General features: G+C 39.8%; 1 protein-coding gene across 2 annotated transcripts in view; it reads right to left on the bottom strand.

The window, feature by feature from the left end:
* ELMO1 (engulfment and cell motility 1) overlaps window positions 1–26,134 on the bottom strand; it is a 222,522-nt gene that overhangs the window by 95,044 nt on the left and 101,344 nt on the right. For both annotated transcript variants that reach the window (XM_072153299.1, XM_072153300.1), the window contains 2 exons: window positions 19,795–19,899; window positions 17,549–17,657 (listed from right to left, as the gene is read on the bottom strand). In XM_072153299.1, coding sequence (XP_072009400.1) covers window positions 17,549–17,657; window positions 19,795–19,899 — 214 coding nt within the window. The remainder of the gene's footprint in view (window positions 1–17,548; window positions 17,658–19,794; window positions 19,900–26,134) is intronic.

Genomic DNA, 26,134 nt, shown 5'->3' with positions numbered 1-26,134 from the left:
AAATTCCTCACAAAGTAATTCACAATGTCATTAGTAATGTCATTTACCTATGATACACAGGAATAATATACTACGTAGCTGAGAGGCAGCAAAAGGCAATAGTAATATAAAAAAATATATCATCATTATGGTGAGCAAGGAAACCAAGCAAGAAATATATGCTATAAGAAACACTTTTCGATCATATGATAACTTTAACATGTCCCTTTGGGTCTTGAGGTTTTTATCAATCAATATACCTGACAAACCGCAGACCAAGATCAAATCCTATATCAACTATTATTATTCATACTTACAATAGTTAAGATGGACCTGGATTGCATTTTTTAGCTTATCACAAGCTACATTAGCCTATGCCGAGTTGATTTTAACAAAGTCTTTGTCAGCATTCTAAATAATTCCAGTAGTTTATAATACTTCAATTGGTTATTAGCTGGGTCCAGCTAAATGTGATGAGTTCCTGTAGAGGGGGCAGCCTGTGTGTCCTTGTGTGTCCACTCCGCCACACTCATGCAGCTCCCTCTACCCTCCCCACTTCCTGTCATGTGCGTTGAACAGGGAAAGGATGAGAGGAAGAATGCATGAGGAAACACAGACTACAGCTGCCCCTCCCACAGGACTCGGCACATGCTGCTGGAAGATAGCCAGGCAATGTAAAACAAACTTTTTAAAACTACTAAAATGATTCCGAATGCTGACAAAGGTATTTTTTAAAATTAGCATAATGTAGGTTACTGGCACCTGTCAACAGCTGAAAATGACATTCCTGGTGACAGGTCCACTTTAATATATAAAATACATTAAGATACCATAGCACTTTAATCAGGAAATAATGGCTATGCCTTAAGGCAGCAGTAGATATAGAGAGTGTGGGTCCCCTTAGAAATAACATGGGGGTCATGGTGGAAGGAGATGAGGAAAGGGCCAATCTACTGAATGTCGCCTTCTCAACTGTCTTTACCCAGGAAAATCCCCTGGTGGAAGACACAATGAGGAATAATGTTAATTCTTTTTATAATGTCAACAGTTTAACCCAGGAAGAGGTACGGCGCCACCTCGCAACCACTAAGATAGATAAATCACCTGGGCCAGATGGCATACACCCCCGGGTTCTGCATGAATTATGTACGGTGATAGACAAACCGTTATTTTTAATATTTGAAGATTCACTGAGGACTGGTTATGTTCCACGGGAATGGCGCATAGCAAATGTGGTACCAATATACAAAAAAGGATCAAATAGCGATCCTGGAAACTACAGACCCGTGAGTCTAACTGCTGTGGTGGGGAAAATATTTGAGGGGTTTATTAGAGATGCTATCCTGGAGTATCTCACTGTGCACAACCTTATAACCCAGCGTCAGCATGGGTTTATGAGAGATCGGTCCTGTCAGACTAATCTGATTGGTTTCTACGAGGAGGTAAGTTCAAGACTGGATCTGGGGGACGCTGTGGATGTTGTATATCTGGACTTTTCAAAGGCATTTGACACCGTGCCAGATAAAAGGTTGGTATATAAAATGAGACTGCTAGGAATAGGAGAAAATCTGTGTATTTGGGTAAGTAATTGGCTTAGTGATAGAAAACAGAGGGTGGTCATTAATGGCACATTCTCAGATTGGGTTGATGTTACCAGTGGAGTGCCACAGGGGTCAATATTGGGGCCACTTCTTTTTAATATTTTTATTAATGACCTTGTAGTGGGTTTACACAGTCAAGTTTCAATATTTGCAGATGATACTAAGCTGTGTAAAGTAATAAATACTGAGGTCGATAGTTTAGCATTACAGAGGGATTTGTGGAAGCTTGAGGGATGGGCAGAGAAATGGTTGATGAGGTTTAATGTAGATAAATGTAAAGTTATGCACTTGGGCCATGGAAACAAAAAGTATAATTATGTTCTAAACGGTCAATTACTTAGTAAAACTGAAGCTGAAAAGGACTTGGGGGTATTGGTGGATGGTAAACTTAATTTTAGTGACCAGAGCCTGGCGGCTGCTGCTAAGGCAAATAAAATAATGGGATGTATCAAAAGAGGAATAGATTCTCATGATAAAGACATAGTTTTGCCCTTATACAAATCCCTGGTCAGACCACACATGGAATATTGTGTACAGTTTTGGGCACCAGTGTATAAAAAGGATATAGTAGAGCTGGAACGGGTGCAGAGGAGAGCAACCAGGATTATTAGGGGAATGGGGGGATTAGAATACACTGACAGATTACAACATTTGGGATTATTCAGTTTAGAAAAAAGACGACTGAGGGGAGACCTCATTACAATGTACAAATACCTGAACGGACAGTACAAGGATCTCTCCAAAGTTCTTTTTATACCTAGGCCTGTGACCAGGACAAGGGGGCATCCTCTACGCCTAGAGGAGAGGCGATTTTACCATCACCATAGACAAAGGTTCTTTACTGTAAGAGCAGTGAGACTGTGGAACTCTCTGCCGCAGGAGGTTGTTATGGCGGACTCTATGTACATGTTCAAGAGAGGCCTGGATGCCTTTCTGGAGAGCAAAAATATCATGGGTTATGGGGATAAAACATTTATTTAATTCTTAAAGGTTGGACTTGATGGACTTGCGTCTCCTTCCAGCCTTATATACTATGATACTCAGCATCAGATTTGTCTCCTAATCACATTCCCAAAAAGATTAATAGGATGTTTGGGTCTGATGTACCAATTGCTTCGAATAAAATAGACATGTAATGCAATTTAATGCTGTTTGTACATAATTGACAAATAGAGCTTTGCAAAGCAGCACTGTAATTGTCTTCTATCTGCAGCACTACAAGGTATAATATGATATCCATATTTACACCAATCCTGGTTACCATGACATGTCACTACTCACATTTAGACAACTTTTCAGATGAAAACTATTAAGAACTCTCTTGTTTTGGATGTAAAGAGGCAATTTATTGTCTAAAGTGCCTCTTATGGAGATCAGTGAGCTTGGATCACACATTTACAAAGTTAATTCTCTACAGAACATAAACTCCCATCCCATCCTAAGGATGTGTAATTTGCAGGTTTCTACATAAGCAATTGGAAATTCTTGCAGTGAATGCAATCTGAAATTCTCTTTTTTAATCTGATATATGGTTGTAGCTGCTATAGAACCCAAGATATAGCTGTCTAACGCGATAATCTCCCTCCAGCCTCTGAGTCGGACTCTTCTCTGCTCATTTCCAATGACATTGGAGGCGATTTTTATAGGTAAAAGGTTGAGATCTCATATAAAAGATGTAATGGTAGAAATTATATATCATATCCGACCAACATAAAAGTGCAGATAGTTTAATGGGGTTAAAGCTGATGACAGGTTCACGCTAACAATACTACACAAAATGTTACAGGTGCTCTTTAAAATCTTGAACATAAAACTTTTACATTTGCTATTATACACAAACTGTGTAAAAGACAAACAACTGTCAGGACACAAAGGAAAATTAGATGCTTTGTTTGGGAGATAAAACTCCAGTCTGAGGCATCAGATGATTGCACTATTCCAGGCACAAAACCGCAGGAATACTAATGCTCATGAGAGGGAAGACAATGTTCCATGAGTAGGCTTTTAATATCATTCTCAGCAATGCAGTAACTGGATACAATGCTCAATACAATTTTATTGCTTACTATAAGAACAATAACATTACAAAGATTCATCTAAATATATATCTAACTATGGCTCAACATACACTTTCTCTGAGGTGTGTAACTACAGTGCTGGACTACAGTGAACTACATTAAAGGGGTTTTCCAGCCTGTCCATCAGAAGGGTTAACAATAGCAAATTTGGGCTGACAAATTTTCAGCAAGTAAGGGAAGACCTTATAGGCAAAACTGGGGCAATGTTCTCAAAGACAAAAGCCCCCCCCCCCCTCCCCTAAAAAATTGGACTTTTTCTCACATATTCTAAAAAAGTCCTGTGACAAACACATACCTTATGGGAAAAAGTATAAGAGGAACAAGAAAAAGCCAATGTGGCTAACTAGTCTAGTAAGGAAAGCAATAAGCGAGAAAGATAAGGTGTTTAAGGTGCTAAAACGCGAAGGTAGTTATGGTTTTGATGTCGCCACTGGCCAGCCTATCCCCATGCGGTTCTGGGCCGGAAGTCTCACTGTTGGACTTCCTGTTTGTTTGATTGCTCCCTGTCATCTATAAATGTCAAGCAGCTAATTGTATGTCAAGGAATCTGAGGAAGCGCTAAGTCCTAGCGCGAAACGCGTTATTCCAATTTTTAATTGTAAGAACCTTTTATTGTTTTATTGCCATTTATGGCTTAAATAAAAAAAGCCTTTTTTAAGGAAAAGCTTCAGAGTAAGTCAGTGCCTGTCTCATGTCCCAAAACTTGAGGAGAACCTCAACGCACCCCATTCGGATGCTCTTGCATACTGTGTACTGTTTACAGGAGAGCGAACAGCGGGACCAGGCAGCGGCTTAGAGCATTGTTACAGGCATCAAAAGGAGTTGTGCCCTTGATGCACAACTCTCAGAGGTGAGTGGAATACCACAACACTGATATCCATATTATCAAGGGTAATACACCATAGGAGCGCTCTCTGTCTCCTATTGTCTCTCCACCTCGTTCCTATATCTAGATTACAGGATTATAAAAAGAAAAAGAAATCCTATAAAAAGCAGATAAAGGCTGCAAGAATAGAGAGACATATTGCCAGGGAAAGCTATTTATTTTTCAAGTATATAAATGATAAGAAACTAGAAACTGAGAGTGTGGGCCCTCTTAGGAATAACATGGGGGTTGTGGTGGAAGGAGATGAAGAAAGGGCCAATCTACTGAATGTTGCCTTCTTGACTGTCTTTACTCAGTAAAAATCCCCTGGTGGAAGACACAATGAGGAATAATGTAAAGTCTTTTTGGAATGTCAACAGTTTAACCCAGGAAGAGGAACGGCGCCGCCTCCCAACCACTAACATAGATAAATCACCGGGCCCAGATGGCGTACACCTCTGTGTATGAGCTATGAACCGTTATAGTCAGACTGCTATTTTTAATATTTGAAGATTCAATGAGGACTGGTTATGTTCCACAGGACTGGCGCATAGAAAATGTGGTACCAATATACAAAATAGGATCAAAAAGCGATCCTGGAAACCACAGACCTGTGAGTCTTCTGTGATGGGGAAAATATTTGAGGGGTTTGTTAGAGATGCTATCCTGGGTTTATTAGAGATCAGTCCTGTCAGACTAATCTGATTTCAGGTTTCTACAAGGAAGTAAGTTCCAGACTGGATCTGGGGGACTCTGGGGATGTTGTATATCTGGACTTTTCAAAGGCATTTGACACCGTGCCACATAAAAGGTTGGTACATAAAATGAGACTGCTGGGACTAAGGGAAAATCTGTGTATTTGGGTAAGCAACTGGATTAGTGATAACAGAGGGTTGCATCAAAGGCACATTCTCAGATTGGGTTGACGGTACCAGTGGAGTACCACAGGGGTCTGTATTGGGGCCACTTCATTTTAATATTTTTATTAATGACCTTGTAGTGGGTTTGCATAGTCAAGTTTCAATATTTGCAGATGATACTAAGCTGTGTAAAGTAATAAATACTGAGGTCGATAGTTTAGCATTGGAAGCTTGAGGAGTGGGCAGAGAAATGGTTGATGAGGTTTAAATGTAGATAAATGTAAAGTTATGCACTTGGCCCTGTCACAGGTGCCCGTGCGTCCCATATCCCGGATCTCAGATACACCTGTGCACCTCTGTGTGCCCCAGCATCTGGTCTCACCTGTCCCGCATCCAGTGGCGATCCCCGTAATGGCCGCTCTGCAAAATTTAAAGGACCAGGGCACCACTAATTGGCGCTGACCAGCTGCCTGCCCTAATAAATTCCACCCCCTTTCTATGTTCCCTCCTGGATGCTTCCATGACTGAGAAAAAGCTGTATTCCAAGCCCTCTGCATTTATTCAGATTTCCCGTTGGGACCTCCGTTCCTGACTCCGATTCCGTGCTGCCTGTCTTGACCTCCTGCCTGTCCCTGACAACGAGTTTGCCTCATGATTCTGCACTACACCTTGGCCGTCACTGCAGGCAAAGTCGCGCCTGTGGAACGACCAGATGGTACCACGCCGAAACAAGTCCAACCTGCTTTGCGGTGGGCTCTGGTGAAAACCGGGTACCACTTAGATTCTGGTCCCTGGTGTCGGCTAACGTCATTGCCCGGGGTGGTACAGAGGATCCACTACCTCTGATCATGACAGGGCTATGGAAACAACAAGTATAATTATGTTCTAAACAGTCAATTACTTGGTAAAACTGGAGCTGAAAAGGACTTTGGGGTATTGGTGGATGGTAAACTTAATTTTAATGACCAGAGCCAGGCGGCTGCTGCTAAAGCAAATAAAATCATGGGATGTATCAAGAGAGGAACTGATTCTCATGATAAAGACATAGTTTTGCCCTTATACAAATCCCTGGTCAGACCACAAATGGAATATTTTGTACAGTTTTGAGCACCAGTGTATAAAAAGCACATTGTAGAACTGGAACAGATGCAGAGGAGAGCAACCAAGATTATTAGGGGAATGGGGGGACTAGAATACAATGACAGATAACAAAATTTGGGATTATTCAGTTTAGAAAAAATACGACTGAGGGGAGACATCATTACAATGTACAAATACCTGAACGGACAGTACACGGATCGCTCCAAAGATCTTTATATAACTAGGCCTGTGACCGGGACAAGGGGGCATCCTCTACGCCTAGAGGAGAGGCGATTCTACCATCAACATAGTCTCACTGCTCTTACAGTAAAGAACCTTTGTCTATGGAACTCTAGGTTATTATGGCGGACTCTATGTACATGTTCAAGAGAGGACTGGATGCCTTTCTTGAGAGAAAAAATCTCAGGGGATAAAACATTTATTTAATTCTTAAAGGACTTGATGGACTTGCGTCTTTTTCCGGCCTTATATAGTATGAGTCTAAGGATTACTACAGTTTCTGGCTTCCTCCGATACTAGAATCAATGAGAGCAACAAGGCAGCATAAATAAACCATTAAGTTTGGTAAATATAATAGGGAGAATCTATAATACGCCAGTTTTCTGGCATAAAAAAGTCATAATTCCTGATACACAGCCACTTAATGAGCGTTTTCCGTCCATCATGCCACTTTTTTCTAAAAAGTGAGCATAGCAGGGAACTGGACAGGGATGTTTTAGTTTGACAAATTCACAATAATCTGCACCAGAATATCTTTCCATGTCATAGCTGAAATCTGGCATAGATTTCACTCCGGCAAACAAATGCTACATCCCTGTGCAGGGATTATTAAGATTTGTGCACAATGTGCCAGTCATAATTAATTCCCCTCAATATTTATGGCTACTGCTCTCTTTGACATCTTTCATAAAAAGACAGTCTCGTAGACAGACAATAATAAAACTGGAGACCACCAGAGCAGACAAAAAAAATAAAAAATCTTCTTTCCTGACTCCTCTTCTCCCCCCTGCACAACATCACAGCTTCTTCTCTTCATAATGTGCCACCACGCTCTGTGTCAGCACCAAGTGGCAAGAAAGTGCCCTCTAGCAGTACATATCTCTCCTGGGGCTACTTTGCTCTGTGTCTTTACCCTGCGCATACAACCAGCGTCATAAGTCAGGACACAGTGTAGTGGCAGGAGAGGACCCAGGAGCAGTGAGGACTTCTCAGCTACACACATACCCAGCCCACTTCACTTATGAATGTGTCCATCAGTTGGGGAAGCGCTCATGAGACTGTCAGACTGTCAGCTGAGTGTGGACAGTAATCAATGGCTTGACAAGACAAGCCACATGTAACCTGTTGGTGCAGGTTATGCATCCCCTTCAATGTTTTTAGTTGAGTTGAATGTGTGCTGTATTCTATGTAAATAGTAAAGTAGTAAAAAGGCCTGCATTTATCACAGAACTGCTGGAGTGACCAGGAAAACAGGACTGTGGAGTTAGAGTTGGTGACCATATTGTTGGAGCTGGACTTGGAGTTAGAAAAATTGAGGAGTTGGAGACGGAAGTTTGGTTTATCGACATAAAAATGGTATCTGAACAGATCAGACAGGAGGCTTCACTGGAGGGTAATGAGTATCTCTTGCTGGAGTGCTACTTTAATTAATTACTTTAATGGCTTGATCTACAATTCCTTTTTATCTAAGCTGGATTGCTTTATGTTCTGTTTGAATTGCAACGACATTGAGATGGATTGCACAATGTTTTTTTTTACTTTAAAAAGTGTTTACTGCAAATCTTAACAATAAAAAAGGTTACATATCTTAGTTAAGATACATAACAAATATTCCAAAGATGACGAATCCCAAGCAGGTAGCTATAGAACACATGTGCTTATATAGAAACATGTATAATATATATATAAAAAGGGAAAAACACACTGATAAAACTAATGTACGGTCCACGAGTTGGGTCAGTCGAGCCCATATATATATCTGGCGGAAATCTCAACTAGCTGTAAAAAGGAAAAGGTAAGGAAATACAAGGGTTAGAAAGAACCAAAGATAGGAAAAGAGAAAGGAAGAAAAGTCAGGCTTCAGGGGGAGACAGGTCACCCCACAGGGGACCTGGTGTGGCATACCACCATCCCAAGGCCCCAATGTCCATTCAAGGTCTCCTGACATATTGGATCGAAGGGTCCCAGGTAGCCTATAATAGTGGCATTGTTTTTTTATACTTGTATCAGTAGTTTAGGCTTGATCCATGAACGGAGAAAATAAAGCTGACAAGATTAGTTGAGTTTACCTTTTCGCTTTTATTTGAAGGCTACTTTAATTAGGAACAGAGTAAAATCTGGTTGTGTAACTTTGCCATTTATAACTAAACAGAACACATTTTAAGTATAAAACACAGAAAAGTGAAAGTTGGTTGTTAAGATACCGAATGCTTCTGCCTCAGCATCCCTCTAGGTACACACACAATTATTAGCACTTATACCTTCAGCTATTAATAGAAATGAGAGTATAGAAAGGAACGGAGGAACTATTGTTTACCACTTTCGCTCAGAGCTACAACTTACTATATGCTTATGCCAAGGCCCAAGAGACTTCATTAAAAACTCTCCTCCTTACTCAGCAACTGAGCGCAAACATGTCACGCAAGTGGAAATGATGATCCTTTAAATCATCAGATGAAAATCACACCTTCCTAGTTTACATAGCAGCTTCCTGTAATTATGCTTGGAGGCTGTTTGAATTAATATTATATTCGGCACTCGATGCAATTTGCATAATACTTCCTCAAATTCCTGATTAACATGCAAATTTTAGAGTAAGATGATTAAAAGCTAAAGCTTTCTATGAAGCAACATTTCACTTGCATGCACATTTCCAGTTCTGTGCTGTATTCATAATTGGTTTTAAAGAAAAAGAAAAATACAGTTACAATCCGTGTTAGAAATTAGTTTGGCTTTTCAGAACCTTGCACATATGCAGATAAAAAAAATGGATTAATGTGGATAAAAATAAACAAATTGCAAAAAAATGTTACACTGCACATCCAGTTGGGATGTGCAGGATGGATCAAATTGTTGTTTCCATAGACGGCTAAGATTTGGCCATTTATTGAAATATTGGCTAGTTTTGCCTAATGTGTGTTTTAAAGCAGTTTTCACATATTTTTTAACTTTCACAAGTCATTTAAAGGGGTTATATGGTCCCTGAACCAGAAAAAAAAAGTCATTGGTGACACAAATTACCCTCTACTGATAAAAATACCATGAATTCCACATAAAAAATCGTATGGAAATCGTTTACCTTTTTATTCCTGCCAGGACTGAGAAAGTAAGATGACCGTGGTGCTCTGCCTCGAGACTATAAGTCTTATGATACTCTGCTCCCATGGAGAAGAGTGTTCTTGTGAACAGAATGCACGGCAGCAATTGTCTGCTTGTGCTATGTGCAAGTATCGTGGAGCCTGCACGACTGCCTTGCACTCTCTGTAAGCTTTGGTGGCTCGATCCAGCAATGCAGCCACGTACGAGCATTACACTGTGTGCAGGCGCACGTGCGCACACCGGAGTCTGGAGCTTGCAAGCAGTTGTGGATCGGAAAACACAGACCACACATGCGCAGCGACCACAGGAAAATGTGTACCTGCCATTTCCCTGGAGATGGGTTCGTAGAATTATTTGTATTTTATCTAGAAAGTGCAAGACAATGTCTGCAGCCATACAACCCATTCAAGTGTAGTCCAACTTACCCGCAGTGCCACAAGTAGTGGCCCGTGCCCTTCTGCCAGCCAGTGGCAGCATAAGTATCCAATGAGCACCTTAATCATTGATCATCACGGGTGCAGATGGCCAGAGAAGGACAAGACCATGGAGCAGTGAATACTAGTCAGATGTACTGCTCCATGGTCAGGTTGCGATGTTGGCTAGTATCTGACGTTGTCACACAAAGCATTAGAAGACCCTGTGACAGAGCAGAAGAAGAGTGATGGCTTATTCCCCCCCTTCCACTGTGCACTGAAACTCCCTGTGCTGCAGTGAGATTACATCAGGAGAGGGGTAGGGTAAAAGTTGATTTTAGAAGGACAATACCACAGTCACAGTGCCTGGATCTATAAGTGAGCTATGGAATATGATGGCGCTATATAAATAAAGATTATTATGAGTAAGTGTCCCTGGTTTATCTGCAATTAAGAAACTTTCTTTATATTGAAAATAACTGGTTAAATGTGATTTATCTGCAACATAATATAACTATAACTTCATGGGTCAGAGTTTACAAATGTCCAATCGATAAATAGGAAAGATTATCATAAAAGTTGGTTGAATTTAAGAATTGAAAAGAAAGACAAAGTACATGAAGTCTATTGTGAGAATATATTAGCAAAGGAATACTGTACCAAGAAAAAATAATTGTCAGTTTACTTTGTTGTCCTCGGCCAGCCAGAAGCTGAAAGTAGTGCGGCTTCGTGTCCTCGTTTGTTTACATGGGCACGGACTGGAGAGATGGCAGCGTGGGACGCAGGGAGGGGCAGCGGAGGTTAAATAAATGTTTAATTTTTTTTACCCTCTTGGACAACCCCTTTAAAAAGGTAACATTTTTTCACAACACTGCTTTATAGGGGCAACATGAAATAAGCAAAGGGCACATATAACTGTAACCAGAAGTTTATGAAAAAACCTACAAAAATTGCCAGGTTACAGCCTGCAGTATGATCTATGGTAAAAAGCTGTTCATGCAAGAGAAAAAAAAAATGGGGTAGGCTTGATTGACTTCCAGAGATAGATATAAGTTAGAGTTTTTACTATTAGTTAATATTTTGACAAAGCGTTTCAACACCGCATCGGTGTCTTTATCAGGTCTGTAGAAGAAGGATAACAGGGATCGATCTCCTGTAGGTATCCACAGCACTACGCTCTGGTGCTGGGAGAGTTGGATGCACGCCAGCATTGGCGCGAGGTAGCCAGGGTTGACCTGATGACATCAATACAGTGTTGAAACACGTGGTCAAAATATTAACTAATAATAAAACTAAACTCCTATCTCAGGAAGTAGCGCGTCAATCAATCCTACCCCATATATTTTTCTTTACATGCATACCTCCTCCTGGACTACCATCCAGCTTTGGGGATCCACGTTGCAATTCCACTCCAACCTGACCACCACCCCACCATTCCCCTATTGTGCACATACCTCTAGGCGCCCGGCTCAAAACAAATCCCTTAACATTTTTCACCCAAACCCCATAAAGCTGTTCAGGGCTACTAGATGAAGAAAAAAATTAAATTGCTTTCCTGTTGCAGCTCTAGTACCGTATTTTCCGGGCTATTAGGCGCACCGGACTATAAGGCGCATTAGTAGTCAACGCCTTATATATGGAATAATTCCATATATAAGGCGCACCGGACTATAAGGCACAGGGTCCGGGGGCGTGGCAGGAAAATGGAGCGGAGACCGAACCGGCAAGAGGTGAGCGGTCTCCGGGGAAGGGGGTCCGTTCAGGTGGAGGAGGGCAGCGGACCCTACTTACATAGGTCCCCGCTACCGGAGACAGCAGATCTCCAGCGGGAACTGCAGACCGAGGCGGCAGAAGTTGGATCGTGCGCGTGGTCTGCAGTTCCCGCTGGAGATCTGCTGTCTCCGGTAGCGGGGACCTATGTAAGTAGGGTCCGCTGCCCTCCTCCATACATAGGGCGCACCGGACTATAAGGCGCACTTTGGATTTATAAGGAAATCCTAGGTTTTTATGTGCGCCTTATAGTCCGGAAAATACGGTAATTTTGAGGAGCTGAACTGCATAATCAGACACATCCCATAAACAAATATGGCACAACTTCTTAAACTCTTTTCAAATAATAGAAACCTCTTTAAATGGAAAGAAAGTAGTAACAAAGCTGCTATATTTAACTGCAGAAAAATAATCTGAATTATTCTAAAATACACAGTTATAGCTAACAAAGCTGCAAACACAAAATTGTATCACACAAACATAGAAGTTGTAAACAGCTGACAACCAAAGAGAAAATACAGCTGCTGTTTCTCTAAGCTTCTATGAATATTAATCATCTGCTTACACAGATACATGCATAACATTGATTTTGGAACCTTTATGCTACAACTGCATAGACTGAATATTCATTCTAGTACACAGTCATGCACACAAGAACAGTGATAGTATACATGTAGATGCTAGATAAGAACAATCATTGATATGATCAATAAATGGTTTTACTGATCCATTCACTGGTGAAACTTTTCCATAAATTTTAATGTAGATTTCACAGAAATCAGTACCATTTGCAGAATACAACAAAAAGAGGACCAGTAATTTCTACTTCGATCCATCTATGTGCTGTGGATATGCAAGTCTGATGCTTACTCATGCTGCCTCCGGATTTGCAAGCCTGGAAGTTGAATAGCAATGATATTCTTATAAATTGACCAGTATCATTAATGTCCACCATGGTTAAAGGAATGGTCACCAGTGTTTACATCACTTAACTAGCAGAACTTTCAGGTAGAGTATGAAATATCTTTTTTAGAAATCCTTCTTTTACAATAAAACTCACCCGGTAAAGCATATAGATAAATAGTCACTTTCAGAAACTGGAAGGGTAGCATCTACCTACCAAATGCATCACGCTCTGTGTGTGTGTTTTAGAACCATAACTAATAGATAAAGACATAGTCCAGAATTCAGCTTACATTCCCAAGAATATTTTAATTGCCTGCTTCTCCATAGCCACAATCATGATGCTTTTGTAAAGATGCTATTTTCAGCTTTCCAAATACACCAAATAGTTCTAACTGTTATAGAGCCAAGATAGTGTGGGTCTAAGTCAGTATCAATGTCAGTCAATGTATATGAATTGTAATCTTTAACCGGTTAAGGACCGGGCCCTTTCCTGTTTTTTCATGTCCATTTTTCACTCCCCACCTTCAAAAATCTATAACTGTGAATATTTTTACACGTAAAGAGCTGTGTGACGGCTTGTTTTCTGCGTAATAAATTGCACTTCATAGTGACAGTATTAAATATTCCATGCCATGTACTCGGAAGCGGGAAAAAAATTCCAAATGCAGTGAACATGGTGAAAAAACGCGTTTGCGCCATTTTCTTGTGGGCTTGGATATTACGTCTTTCACTGAGCGCCCCAAATGACATGTCTACTTTATTCTTTGGGTCGGTACAATTAAGGGGATACTAAATTTGTATAGGTTTTATAATGTTTTCATACATTTACAAAAATTAAAACCTCCTGTACAAAAATTATTTTTTTAATTTTGACAACTTCTGGCGCTAATAACTTTTTTATACTTTGGTGTACGGAGCTGTGGGTGGTGTAATTTTTTGCGAAATTTGATAATATTTTCAATGATATCATTTTTAGGACTGTACGACTTTTTGATCACTTTTTATAGATTTTTTTATATTTTTCAAAATGGCAAAAAAGTGCCATTTTCAACTTTGGGCGCTATTTTCCGTTACGGGGTTAAACACATTGAAAAACTGTTATCATATTTTTAAAGATCGGGCATTTTCGGACGCGTCGATACCTAATGTGTTTATGATTTTTACTGTTTATTTATATTTATGTCAGTTCTAGGGAAAGGGGGGTGATTTGAAATTTTAGGTTTTTTTATTATAATTTTTTTTTTAATTTTTTTTTATTTTTCTTTTTACTATTTTTCAGACTCCCTAGGGTACTTTAACCCTAGGTTGTCTGATTGATCCTATCATATACAGTATGGCAGTATCAGCACATTGTAATGAAGGGGTTAAAACGAAATAGCCTTGGATCTTCGGAAGACCTGAGGCTACCATGGAGACGGATCGGCGCCCCCCAATGACGTCATGCGGAGCGGCGATCCCAGGTAAGATGGCGGCGCCCATGCGCCGCTATCTTTTTGAGGCTGCAGGCAGCTTTGCGGGCAGCCATCGCTGTGTTACCGGTCGCGGGTGTTACCGGTAAGCCTTTGCTGCAATATGCAGCAAAGACTTACTGGCTATGGAGAGGGCTCAGCCCGTGAGCCCTCTCCATGCAGCGCAACCCGACTTCCGCCGTGATAACACGGCGGCGGTCACGAAGTGGTTAAAACAAGTTGTAAATTGAGATGCAAATTGACTTAATTCCCAAAGTGGCACAAGAAAACCTTAGGGATTATTTGCCACTCCAGACATTAACACTTAATGTGCTGAAATGAAAGCACATTTATCACACTGTCCAAGCCACTATAATAAAGGTGATGTGTAAAATACCATAGTATCATAGTATATAAGGCTGGAAAAAGACACAAGTCCAACCTTCAAGAATTAAAAAAGTTTTTCCCCCATAACCAGTGATATTTTCGCTCTCCAGAAAGGCATCCAGGCCTCTCTTGAACATGTACATAGAGTCCGCCATGACAACCTCCTGATGCAGAAAGTTTCATAGTCTCGCCGCTCTTACAGTAAAGAATCCCTATCTATGGTGATTGTAGAGCTGCCTCTCCTCTAGGCGTAGATGATGCACCCTTGTCCTGGTCACAGGCCTAGGTATAAAAAGATCTTTGGAGAGATCCTGGTACTGCCCGTTTAGGTATTTGTACATTGTAATGAGGTCACCCCTCAACCATCTTTTTTCCAAACTGACAGTAATCTATCATTATATTCTAGTCATCCCATTCCCCTAATAATCTTGGTTGCTCTCCTCTGCACCTGTTCAAGTTCTACTATGTCCTTTTTTATACACTGGTGCCCAAAACTGTACACAATATTCCAAGTGTGGTCTGACCAGTGATTTGCATGGGGGCTTATCAAAAGAATCTATTCCAATCTTGATAGATCTCATAACTTAATTTGCTTTAGCTGCAGATGCCTGACTCTGCCCAAGTGCATAACCTTACACTTATCTACATTAAACCTCATAAGCCATTTCTCCGCCCAGCTTCCACAAATCCCTCTGCAATGCTATACGATCAGCATCAATATTAATTACTTTACACTTCTTAGTATCATCTGCAAATATTGAAACTTGACTGTTTAAACCCTCTAAAAGATCATATTATTAAAAAGAAGGGGCCCAATACTGTACCTGTGGCACTCCACGGGCAACGTCAACCCAATCTGAGAATGTGCCATTATTGATGACCGTCTGTTTTCTATCACTATCAATTGCCTTCACAGATTTTCCACTAGTCCCAGAAGTGTCATTTTATGTACCAGCCTTTTATGTGGCACTGTATCAAATGTCTTGTAATAGTCCAGATATACAACATCCACAGTGTCCCCCAGGTCCAGTTACCTCCTCACAGAAGTCAATCGCATTAGGCTGACAGGACCAATCTCACATAAACATATGCTGATACTGGGTTATAAGGTTATGTACAGTGAGATACTCTAGGATAGCATCTCTAAAAAACCCCTCAAATATTTCCCCAAAACAGAAGTTAGACTCACAATAGTCTGTAGTTTACTGGATCACTTTTTGATTCTATTTTCTATATTGGCACCACATTTGCTACATGCCAGTCATGTGGAAAAGAACCAGTCCTTAAAGGGGTTTGCCCATGAAAGAAAATTATCAAATCTTAATCCCTATTGATCTTTACACAATAAAGATAATTTGTAACCACTTACTTTACAATTTTACCAGTTTATTGCCCTTTTAGCTCCTATCACTCTGTAGGCTGGTCGATGTAAAATTCTAGATTGTTGATGGGGACTCTCTAAGCAGATACATTATGATCCCTCTTTCCTATGAGATGCTGTGTGCTGACAATATGCTTATATTATCAGGGTACAGGTTTATATACACTTTCATTTAGCTTCTGAACATTGTACTAGTATCTGACACATAGAAAGAGAGATGGGGCAGATAAGACATGAGATGATGAGATCCATGAGATGCATATAACATACAATTACATTCTCAGCCCTGCTACATCACAGCCACAACATACTGTCAGATCTGCTATATGCCTCCTTACCCTGGATTAAGACCTACTCTGCTCTGCGTTGCTTGTTGGCAGGAAGTCAGTGTGTGTATGAGCTCGACCTGAAATGCAAGGGTGGCAAATGAAGTGCAAAGAGGAGCTCATTGCAGCGTTGAAGATTCACGGTTGGGTCCCGAGACAACCATAATTGTGTATACCACGACTGATAGAGATAGGTTGGAATTATATTTGTGAAATGCTGTATTTTTGTCAATAACAGTTGTCCTGAGTATATTTAAGAATCTTGTCTTTGTGGGAATACCCCTTTAGGCATCTTCAAATATTGAAAATACCCAGAGGTGTATGCCATCTGGCCCTGGTGATTTTTCTATCTTACTGGTTGTGAGGAAGTGCCGTACCTCTTCCTGGGTTAAAATGTTTACATTTAAAAGAAAATTTACATTATTCGTCATCATGTCTTCCACAATGGGATTTTCCTGGGTAAAGACAGTTTAGGCGACATTCAATAAATTGCCCCTTTCCTCATCTCCCTTCAGCATGACTCCCTGGTTATTCCTTAGAGAGCCCACACCCTCCAATTTTAGTCTCTTGAGTATATACTTGAAAAATAATTTGGGATTATTTTTGCTCTACTTGACAAAATTTCTTTCAGTCTCTATTTTTGATGCCTTTATCTGTTTTTTTTACACCAGAAAACTGTAATAAGATGTCTGCTGAATTATACATCTGCCACATTCTGTATAGATGGTTGCCGATCCCGAAGAATTATCTGGCGATTCAAACTGGTCACTTGGAGTTAATAATAGGATGTAAAACAGTTAGTAAAAAAAACCTTCTAAACCAATGTATATGACATCTTGCTGCCCCGAATAAAAGATGATAAAATATTTAACAAGGTCTCCATCCAATTGTTTGAATGTCTGTACATGAATCCTATGAAGAGCTGTGGAACATGTTAGCTCTATACACATTTTGTGTATTATGATTGAATGGCACCGCTTTCAACTTGTATTGTGTTGGTTCTCTCACATAACAGATCTAAACATTGTCCAATAGATCCACTTGACATAACATGGTTCTATTAGATTATAATACTGGTTGCAATTATAACAAGTTAAAAAGGAACAGATACTCACGTAGCTCTCCCACTTTGAGGATTTCACAAAGCATCTTGGTAAGTTCAATGCTACTACGACCAAAGGGACATTCATGTTTGTCTTCCCGACTGCTGTTTTCTAAAACAATCTGTAATGAAAGCAACAATTATATAAATCTCTATACACAATGAATTAATTTTATCACAGCAATCTGACCCTGCAAACACCCACCGAAGATTTCCGCTACAATAGATGGTTTGTGGAATAAAAGTATTTCTTACTTATCCACTGGGGCTCTTTTATCAGATTATCCAGTTAGATTTGCAGTAACTGGACTGTCAGTCATCTGGCGGCTGAACACTACTCAGCTCTTTTCTATTAGGCAAAATCCTTTGATGCAATAACCTCACATACCAGATATGAAGTATAAAGCTATGTACGTAATTGGCAAAACACTTTCAGCAACATGATATAAGCTTATACGATTTTGCCTTGGTGATATAATTTGCTCTCAGCAATAACTGCCACAATGTGAAAGAGAAGATAAGCGGAAAAACATAGAAGATACATGAAATAAATGGAAGATGTTGGGCTAGTGCACATGCAATTCTGGTAATGGAACGTGACTAGAGGCTTATTACTTATGCAGGATATACTGCAGCCCCTACTTTAAATGAAAATATACACACGCTCTGATGCAGCTCATAGACTTGCTATTATTAGATTAGAAAAAGACCTTTTGTATGTTACATTCTTCAGTCAACCTCAGAAAGCAAAACGCAGCCTATTTTTATTGATGCTATTCAGCTATAAATGCACCCTCAAGCTTTTCCACAGTTTAAAAAGCTTCGCTTAGATTGAAAGGTAACTGCGGGAGCTCAATGCCAGTTACAGAGGGAACTAAGGGAAAAAATATTATAGCATTTCTCCGATGTTATATGCTGCTCACACCAGGCATTTTTATAACAATACTGTGAATTTCAATCATACTGATAAAATGCTTAAAATAGACTTTTAGGTGGGGAGAGGGAGTGCTCCAATTATATGCTGTATGGTGGTGACTGCAAATCGGGCTTCATGTAGTAGGTGATGTACACAGTTACTGTTCAGGTAGACAAATACATAGACATGCACATAGTGTTTTGACAGGCAAGCTGTTGTTTGATAAGCCGTAGTTAAAAATTATTAAAATTCAAGGGAACAAAGCCTCTTTTTCCTACCTTGAAAGGCAGCCCCTTAATACCAAGTATGACCTACAAGAAGTCTAGTAACATGATGTGGGATTAAGCCACACCAATAAGCCAATATTCCAGAAGGAACACACTCCCAACTACAAAAATGGAAACCTGGAGGGAGAGACTGGAGCTGGGTGAGCAGGGATTGCTCTGACCCAGAAGTCTCGGGGTAGAGGGAAACAAAAGGGGACAAGAGCGCTCTCCTTGTGTACTGGGATAAAAAATTTTCAAATCTAAAAAACAGTAAATAGGTGCTCACCTTGAAGCACAATTAAATGTGCATGTAGAGTAGAAAGGGAGGTTCCAGGCACCAACCTTCTTTACCTATATTTGCCCAGGTGGAGGCCAATAGGTATTTGCAGCTTTTTGGTTCTGGGTTCCAATAATGGAGCGAGATGCGGTGGCGCTTAACACGGAATGAACTCCCCGGTACGGTCTTTAAAATTGCATAAGTTATGCAATTTTAAAGACCGTACCGGGGAGTTCATTCCGTGATAAGCGCCACCGCATCTCGCTCCATTATTGGAACTCAGAACCAAAAAACTCCCAACTGCAGACAGCACTGTCAACCTGGTTGGGTCTCCTTAGTACAGCGTAAGGAACTGGTTTGGCTGTGTGAGAGGCTATTGACTAGTGTCAGAAGATTTTGACAGACATGGCCAATATTCAGAAAAAAGGGCATAGCACCCCTATTACGGATTTTCCGTCTTGTAAATCTGTGGCAAAATACTCACTGCAAACTAGCTAATATACTGATCATAGGGTACATGATAAAACAAAGAAATAACAATAAGCAAATCTGATCAATTTACCACCAAACACACATTGACCCCACTAAATAATATACATTTAATTTGCTTAATCTGTGTGATCTTTAATTCTGAATCTTTTTGTATACCTCACAGTTCATAGAAATATTGTTGGGTTAAAAATAAAATAGACATGTAAAAATAAAACATGTGGCTGAGCAGGAACAACAAACACTAGATAATACGCTAGCATAAAATCAACTGCAAAAGGCTACATGAGAAATGTTATACAGATCCTTACCCGTATATAAGCATCCTGATGATGCTTAGCAAAGTAAAGCATGTTGTCAAGGGCCAGCATCCCTGGAGGAGTATGAGTGAAGTCCAATGCAGGATTTACATTGTTCTGTAAATGAATTGACATGTAAAACAATTATAAATACATGTTTAGACCGAAAAGAGGATTTTTGGAATTCTTTCTTTTACATAAAATCTCTGATTTGGGTCATTTTTATAGTAAATCTACCATCAAAATCAAGTATAACAAACCAGGGAGACTTACTCATAGCTCCATGCACTGTGGTAATCTTCTTATATTTTTTATTCATGGATTCCTTCCTTCTAAAGTTAACTTTCACAATTATGCTAATGCCCCAAAAGGCATGGTAACAAATATAAGAAGATTTACCATAGTCACGGTGCCTGGATCTATGAGTAAGTGCCACTGGTTTACCATACTTGACTTTGTCTTAGATTTCCTTTAATAATCTTAAAATGACATCCTTATATTATTTGCTTAGAAGATAATTATTTTATTGTACCAATATCTCATATCCTTCAATTTAGCACAAAAAAAAAAGGTTTATAGGTGTTTATGTCAATCGTATGGTTTAAATGTGCTTTTTCTGGCGTCAGGGCATTTAGCGGCTTCTCTGATAGGATCAAGTAACATGGCTCTCCAGTTCTTAGTACGCAGTGCTAAGAAACATTCTTTGCTTACACTGTGGATAGAATTGTGAGAACTTTAATCTATACAGTTAAGGCCCCTGTATAGACGACCTTATATGGCAGCCGTATGAACGGCGGATAGCATATTGCCGCCATATAGGTGCATTGTTTACGACATGGTGACACCGTACCATGCAGTCACTGGAACAAAAAAGAGCGTGCTCTATCTTTAGCCATACGTACAGCCCGCCAGCACGTCTCCCTATGGCGAGGGGAGGGGTGAGCAGCACTCATCCCTCCACCAGAAGGTATGCTATGCCAAAGTCCCAGCTTGGGTGTAGCATCCTTCCATGTGACTGTATAAACAACAGCAAATTAGATCAGATCTTATACAATGACGTTTTTATATCTTTGTGATATTTTGTTTTTTATTCTATGTAAAGATACAGGATTTATTGCAAATAAATAATATTTTATACAGTAACTCCATTCCATCATTTCCACAAATAAGTAAAAGATGTTTTGGTAGAGAGACCGAAACAGATTTCAATGAAAACTAAAACTGTTATTAATGCACACATGGGTGACTTAATATAACTACTTTTAATTAAATTGGCCTGCAAATATTTTCTGTAGCAACTATGATCACAGTGTAACTGTTACAAAAAGTTAGTAAAATGTTAAGCTGAATCATGTGAATTGGATTGAGCTGTGCTATCAGTAAAGGAAGTCAGACCCTCATTAATATAATATTGATGGCCTATAGGAGAGCAGGGTTCTAGTTAATTGTTGGACAAATTCACCCGAAAACCAGATGAACTTATTAGCATATTGAAAATACAGAAAAAAACTGCATTGGAATAAGCGGAGCGCCACTTTTTAAAACTATAAAAAGGGGGTTGAGGTGATGAACGGTTCTCTTTAAAACAACAGTTTTCAATTTAACCCCTTCCTGCTCAGCGGTGGATATATCCGCCACTGAGCGCAGTGACTTAGCGCTCAGCGGCGGATATATCCACCGCTGAGATGATGCCGGCTCGGCTCCACTCTCCATTGTAACACCCGCGAGTGGGCTCCGATCGCAGATGTGTAACCCGTTAAATGTCGTGGTCAGCACGAGCACGGCATCTAACATGCCTCTTGGGGGTCTTTCCCCCATGATCAGCACCCCGCACCATTTTCGGGGGGGGGGGGGGGGGGCGCCGATCGCTGCTATGGCATCTCCGGGGTCCGATCGACACCCCAGACTGCCAGTAAGATGCCGTCTATGACGTCATCTTACTGGCACAGTGCCAGCCTATGCATGTGCATAGGCTGACACTGCTAATACCCTGCATTAGTATTGCAGAGTATTATCATGAACCAGCAATCAGATGATTGCTTACTGTACTTTTCCTCACTGTAGCACCATGACGCTACAGTTTCACCAGCCTGAAAATTAGTAATTAATTTTGTACAAACTGTAATGGAACAGAGATGCTTTATTAGTGCTACAGCAAATCCATGATGTAGACTGATGGGGACTGATCAATAAGTATCATACTAGCATAGACTAGTCTTTATACAGCATCTACCATCTTCTAATTTCACCACAAATAAACCTATTAATATGTAGGGCACTCATTAAGGTTTCCGGACATGCTTTTCCTGTTTACCTACGATCTGTCAATCTAAAGAAAATTCTGTATTAGAACTGGCTTCTTGGTGCGCCAGGGACTTGTATGTTTGGTAGTGCAGTTTTCTTCTTTCCCTGCTGCCAGCATCAACCAGCTACACACCTTTACACAGCAAGTGACACCACTTGCAGAAAGGAGTTGTAGAGCGATGAAAACAGGAGCAACAGCATTCACACCAATTTGCATAAAATAATTTAATTTGCTATATCAACAAATTTTCTCTAAAATAACAGATGGATTCAAAACAAGAAAGGCACAGCACAGACTGTACCCTACACAGTGTAGATCCAGATGATAGATGCCCTTTAAGGACACAATATATATACCATTCCCCAATATAATCATGTCAGAGAAGGTGATTAATATTATGCAGCAAAAATGGAAGAATAATATTACATACAAAATGGATTTACAGCAACCTACAATGTACAGTTATTGGGCATCTAAATACACTAAAATGTATTTTATGAATTGCATTTGCGACAATCCTTCTACTGTATCAATTAAGAAAATAGAGCTGCCATAAAATTGCATCTGTATACTACAGAAGGTGGTGGGATTGCAGCTGTTGGGACTGCCAGGCTATTGCCCCAGTAATAGATATATAGATATATACAGTTAGGGCCAGAAATATTTGGACAGTGACACAATTTTCGCGAGTTGGGCTCTGCATGCCACCACATTGGATTTGAAATGAAACCTCTACAACAGAATTCAAGTGCAGATTGTAACGTTTAATTTGAAGGGTTGAACAAAAATATCTTCCACTTTTTTGCACTCATGAACTCCTGGGTAGCTTTGGCTGTATGCTTGGGGTCATTGTCCATCTGTACTATGAAGCGCCGTCCAAACAACTTTGCAGCATTTGGCTGAATCTGGGCTGAAAGTATATCCTGGTACACTTCAGAATTCATCCGGCTACACTTGTCTGCTGTTATGCCATCAATAAACACAAGTGACCAAGTGCCATTGAAAGACATGCATGCCCATGCCATCACGTTGCCTCCACCATGAGGATATGGTGTACCTTGGATCATGTGCCATTCCCTTTCTTCTCCAAACTTTTTTCTTCCCATCATTCTGGTACATCTTTGTCTCATCTGTCCATATAATACTTTTACAGAACTGAGCTGGCTTCTTGAGGTGTTTTTTGGCAAATTTAACTCTGGCCTGTCTATTTTTGGAATTGATGAATGGTTTGCATCTAGATGTGAACCCTTTGTATTTACTTTCATGGAGTCTTCTCTTTACTGTTGACTTAGACACAGATACACCTACTTCACTGAGAGTGTTCTGGACTTCAGTTGATGTTGTGAACGGGTTCTTCTTCACCAAAGAAAGTATGCTGTCATCATCCACCACTGTTGTCATCCGTGGACGCCCAGGCCTTTTTGAGTTCCCAAGCTCACCAGTCAATTCCTTTTTTCTCAGAATGTACCCGACTGTTGATTTTGCTACTCCAAGCATGTCTGCTATCTCTCTGATGGATTTAAAAAAAATTTTCAGCCTCAGGATGTTCTGCTTCACCTCAATTGAGAGTTCATTTGACCTCATGTTGTCTGGTCACAGCAACAGCTTCCAAATGCAAAACCACACACCTGGAATCAACCCCAGACCTTTTAACTACTTCATTTATTACAGGTTAACGAGGGAGACGCCTTCAGAGTTAATTGCAGCCCTTAGGGTGCGTTCACATGTTGCAGTTAAAACTGCATCGCAATCAGCTTTGAGGTGGTTTTAAGTGCAGTTTTGTCAATTGAACAGGTGAAAGACATGAACTGAATGGGTGAATTTGATTTTGAAGGGAAAACCTGCTCCACAAATGTCATTCACTCGTTCATTTCATGTCTTTCACCTTTTCAATTGTCAAAAATGCACCTAAAACCACCTCAAAGCTGATTGCGATGCAGTTTTAACTGCAACGTGTGAACGCACCCTCAGAGTCCATTGTCCAATTACTTTTGGTCCCTTGAGGGTGCGTTCACACGTTGCAGTTAAAACTGCATCGCAATCAGCTTTGAGGTGGTTTTAGGTGCAGTTTTGTCAATTGAACAGGTGAAAGACATGAACTGAACGGGTGAATTTGATTTTGAAGGGGAAACCCGCACCACAAATGTCATTCACTCGTTCAGTTCATGTCTTTCACCTGTTCAATTGACAAAACTGCACCTAAAACCACCTCAAAGCTGATTACAATGCAGTTTTAACTGCAACGTGTGAACGTACCCTCAAAAAGAGGAGGCTATGCATTACAGATCTATGATTCCTAAACCCTTTCTCCGATTTGGATGTGGAAACTCTCATATTGCAGCTGGGATTGTGCACTTTCAGCCCATATTATATATATAATTGTATTTCTGAACATGTTTTTGTAAACAGCTAAAATAACAAAACTTGTGTTACTGTCCAAATATTTCTGGCCCTAACTGTATGTATATTAGAGAACCTCTTTAAGAGCTATCTGGAGCATATCATGATAATCAATATCTGAATTCAAAATGTTTAGGGCACGGTCACATGGTGCATTTACATTGTGTTTAGAAACGGAATGCAAACACCTGGGGGCATTTAATATAATTTATTCTGTGTCTAATACATTTTTATTAATTCAATTTCATTGTGTTAATCACATGCTTTACAAAAAAAAAGATAATGTAATAATTATAGAGAGATCTCTGAGAAGATCAATTTCTATATACCAGTGCATTAAGCTTTCCTAACAGTAACTCTATGGAAGCTCTGGTGAAACTCTAAGTAAAAGATAATTAACTGAATAATATTAAATAATTGACAGGAGAAGCCCTGAGAGATATAGAAACACTATATATGGACAATTGATGGTATTTCCTTGGTAAGGTCGGCTCCCTCCTTCTCTGCCGACATCTCCTCAGATAGAATAAAATATATTTTTGTAAGGTAACATTAGAATAAAGTATGATAACATACAAGCACTTTGCACGATGTAAGAAAATTTCAAAAGCAAGCATCCCTTTTAAATTAATAAAATGTGATCTCTAAAGATATAGTCAGTGGTAGCAACTGAGCTCATCAAGAAACCTTAATTTGCTGCTCATTCATAGTTCATAAAATCATAACAGGCTCTGCTTCCCATCTTCAACCTACTAATGGCATATCAATAAGCAGCGGTCTATGAAAAAAGACTTAAAATCAATTTTGTTTGCAGAGTCAAGTTCAGTTCAGATGATAAAGATAAATGCAGAATATTGAGCTAAGGCTATAAAGAGTTCTTCAATATATGATCAAAGCCTTTGCCTTCATACCATCTAAAATATATATTTAATAAAGAACAAACATTCTTCCTGTGAACCAGGCATTCCTTTTATGTTCCCAAAAATAAAAAAAATGAAACCTTTATTAATTGTAAAAACAAGTTAACCACCTCCGCCAGCAATTAGGCCATGGCTATAATGCAGCAGTGTGTTTTAACTATATATTCATGTTATTTAGAAACATCCAACTACTGCTCCTCGGAAACTACACCATGTTCTCCAGGATGCTCCTATGCTTACATGGTCAGTGGAGCTCTCAGTTGCTGGGCTCCAAAAGACAACCCTTTAGAGTTTCCAGTTAAGATGTGTTTTAACTGCATATAAAAAGGTCACACAGTTTTCTGCCACAAAAACTGCTTTTATAATTCCATCCTTAGATTCTCCTGCTGGACCACGAGTGTCACAAGATGACTATAATTTATATTCCCAGTTAGCACTTGTCTAGTTAATTATCTACAGCGACTTTATAAAGAAAGGCTCCAAGAGTAACATGGAATCGGTCCAACAAAGGGATTTGGGATCTCACTGGGTGTTAAGGACAACTATAACATTTTTACTGCACCAGCTTAGTTAAAATTTCCCCCCAGCATTAATAAAAATAGCATATATCAAAACAAAGTATATTATATATAGGAAAATTAAAAAAAAACAAATACAGAATCTAAACATCTTTGCTTTGTTCAGGGCATTGGTTTCTTTCCATTTTATAGAAACAGCGTTATATCAT

This window comes from Engystomops pustulosus, chromosome 5, assembly GCF_040894005.1.
Source record: "Engystomops pustulosus chromosome 5, aEngPut4.maternal, whole genome shotgun sequence".
Taxonomy (NCBI): domain Eukaryota; kingdom Metazoa; phylum Chordata; class Amphibia; order Anura; family Leptodactylidae; genus Engystomops; species Engystomops pustulosus.
This window is presented reverse-complemented; position numbering and strand designations above follow the sequence as displayed.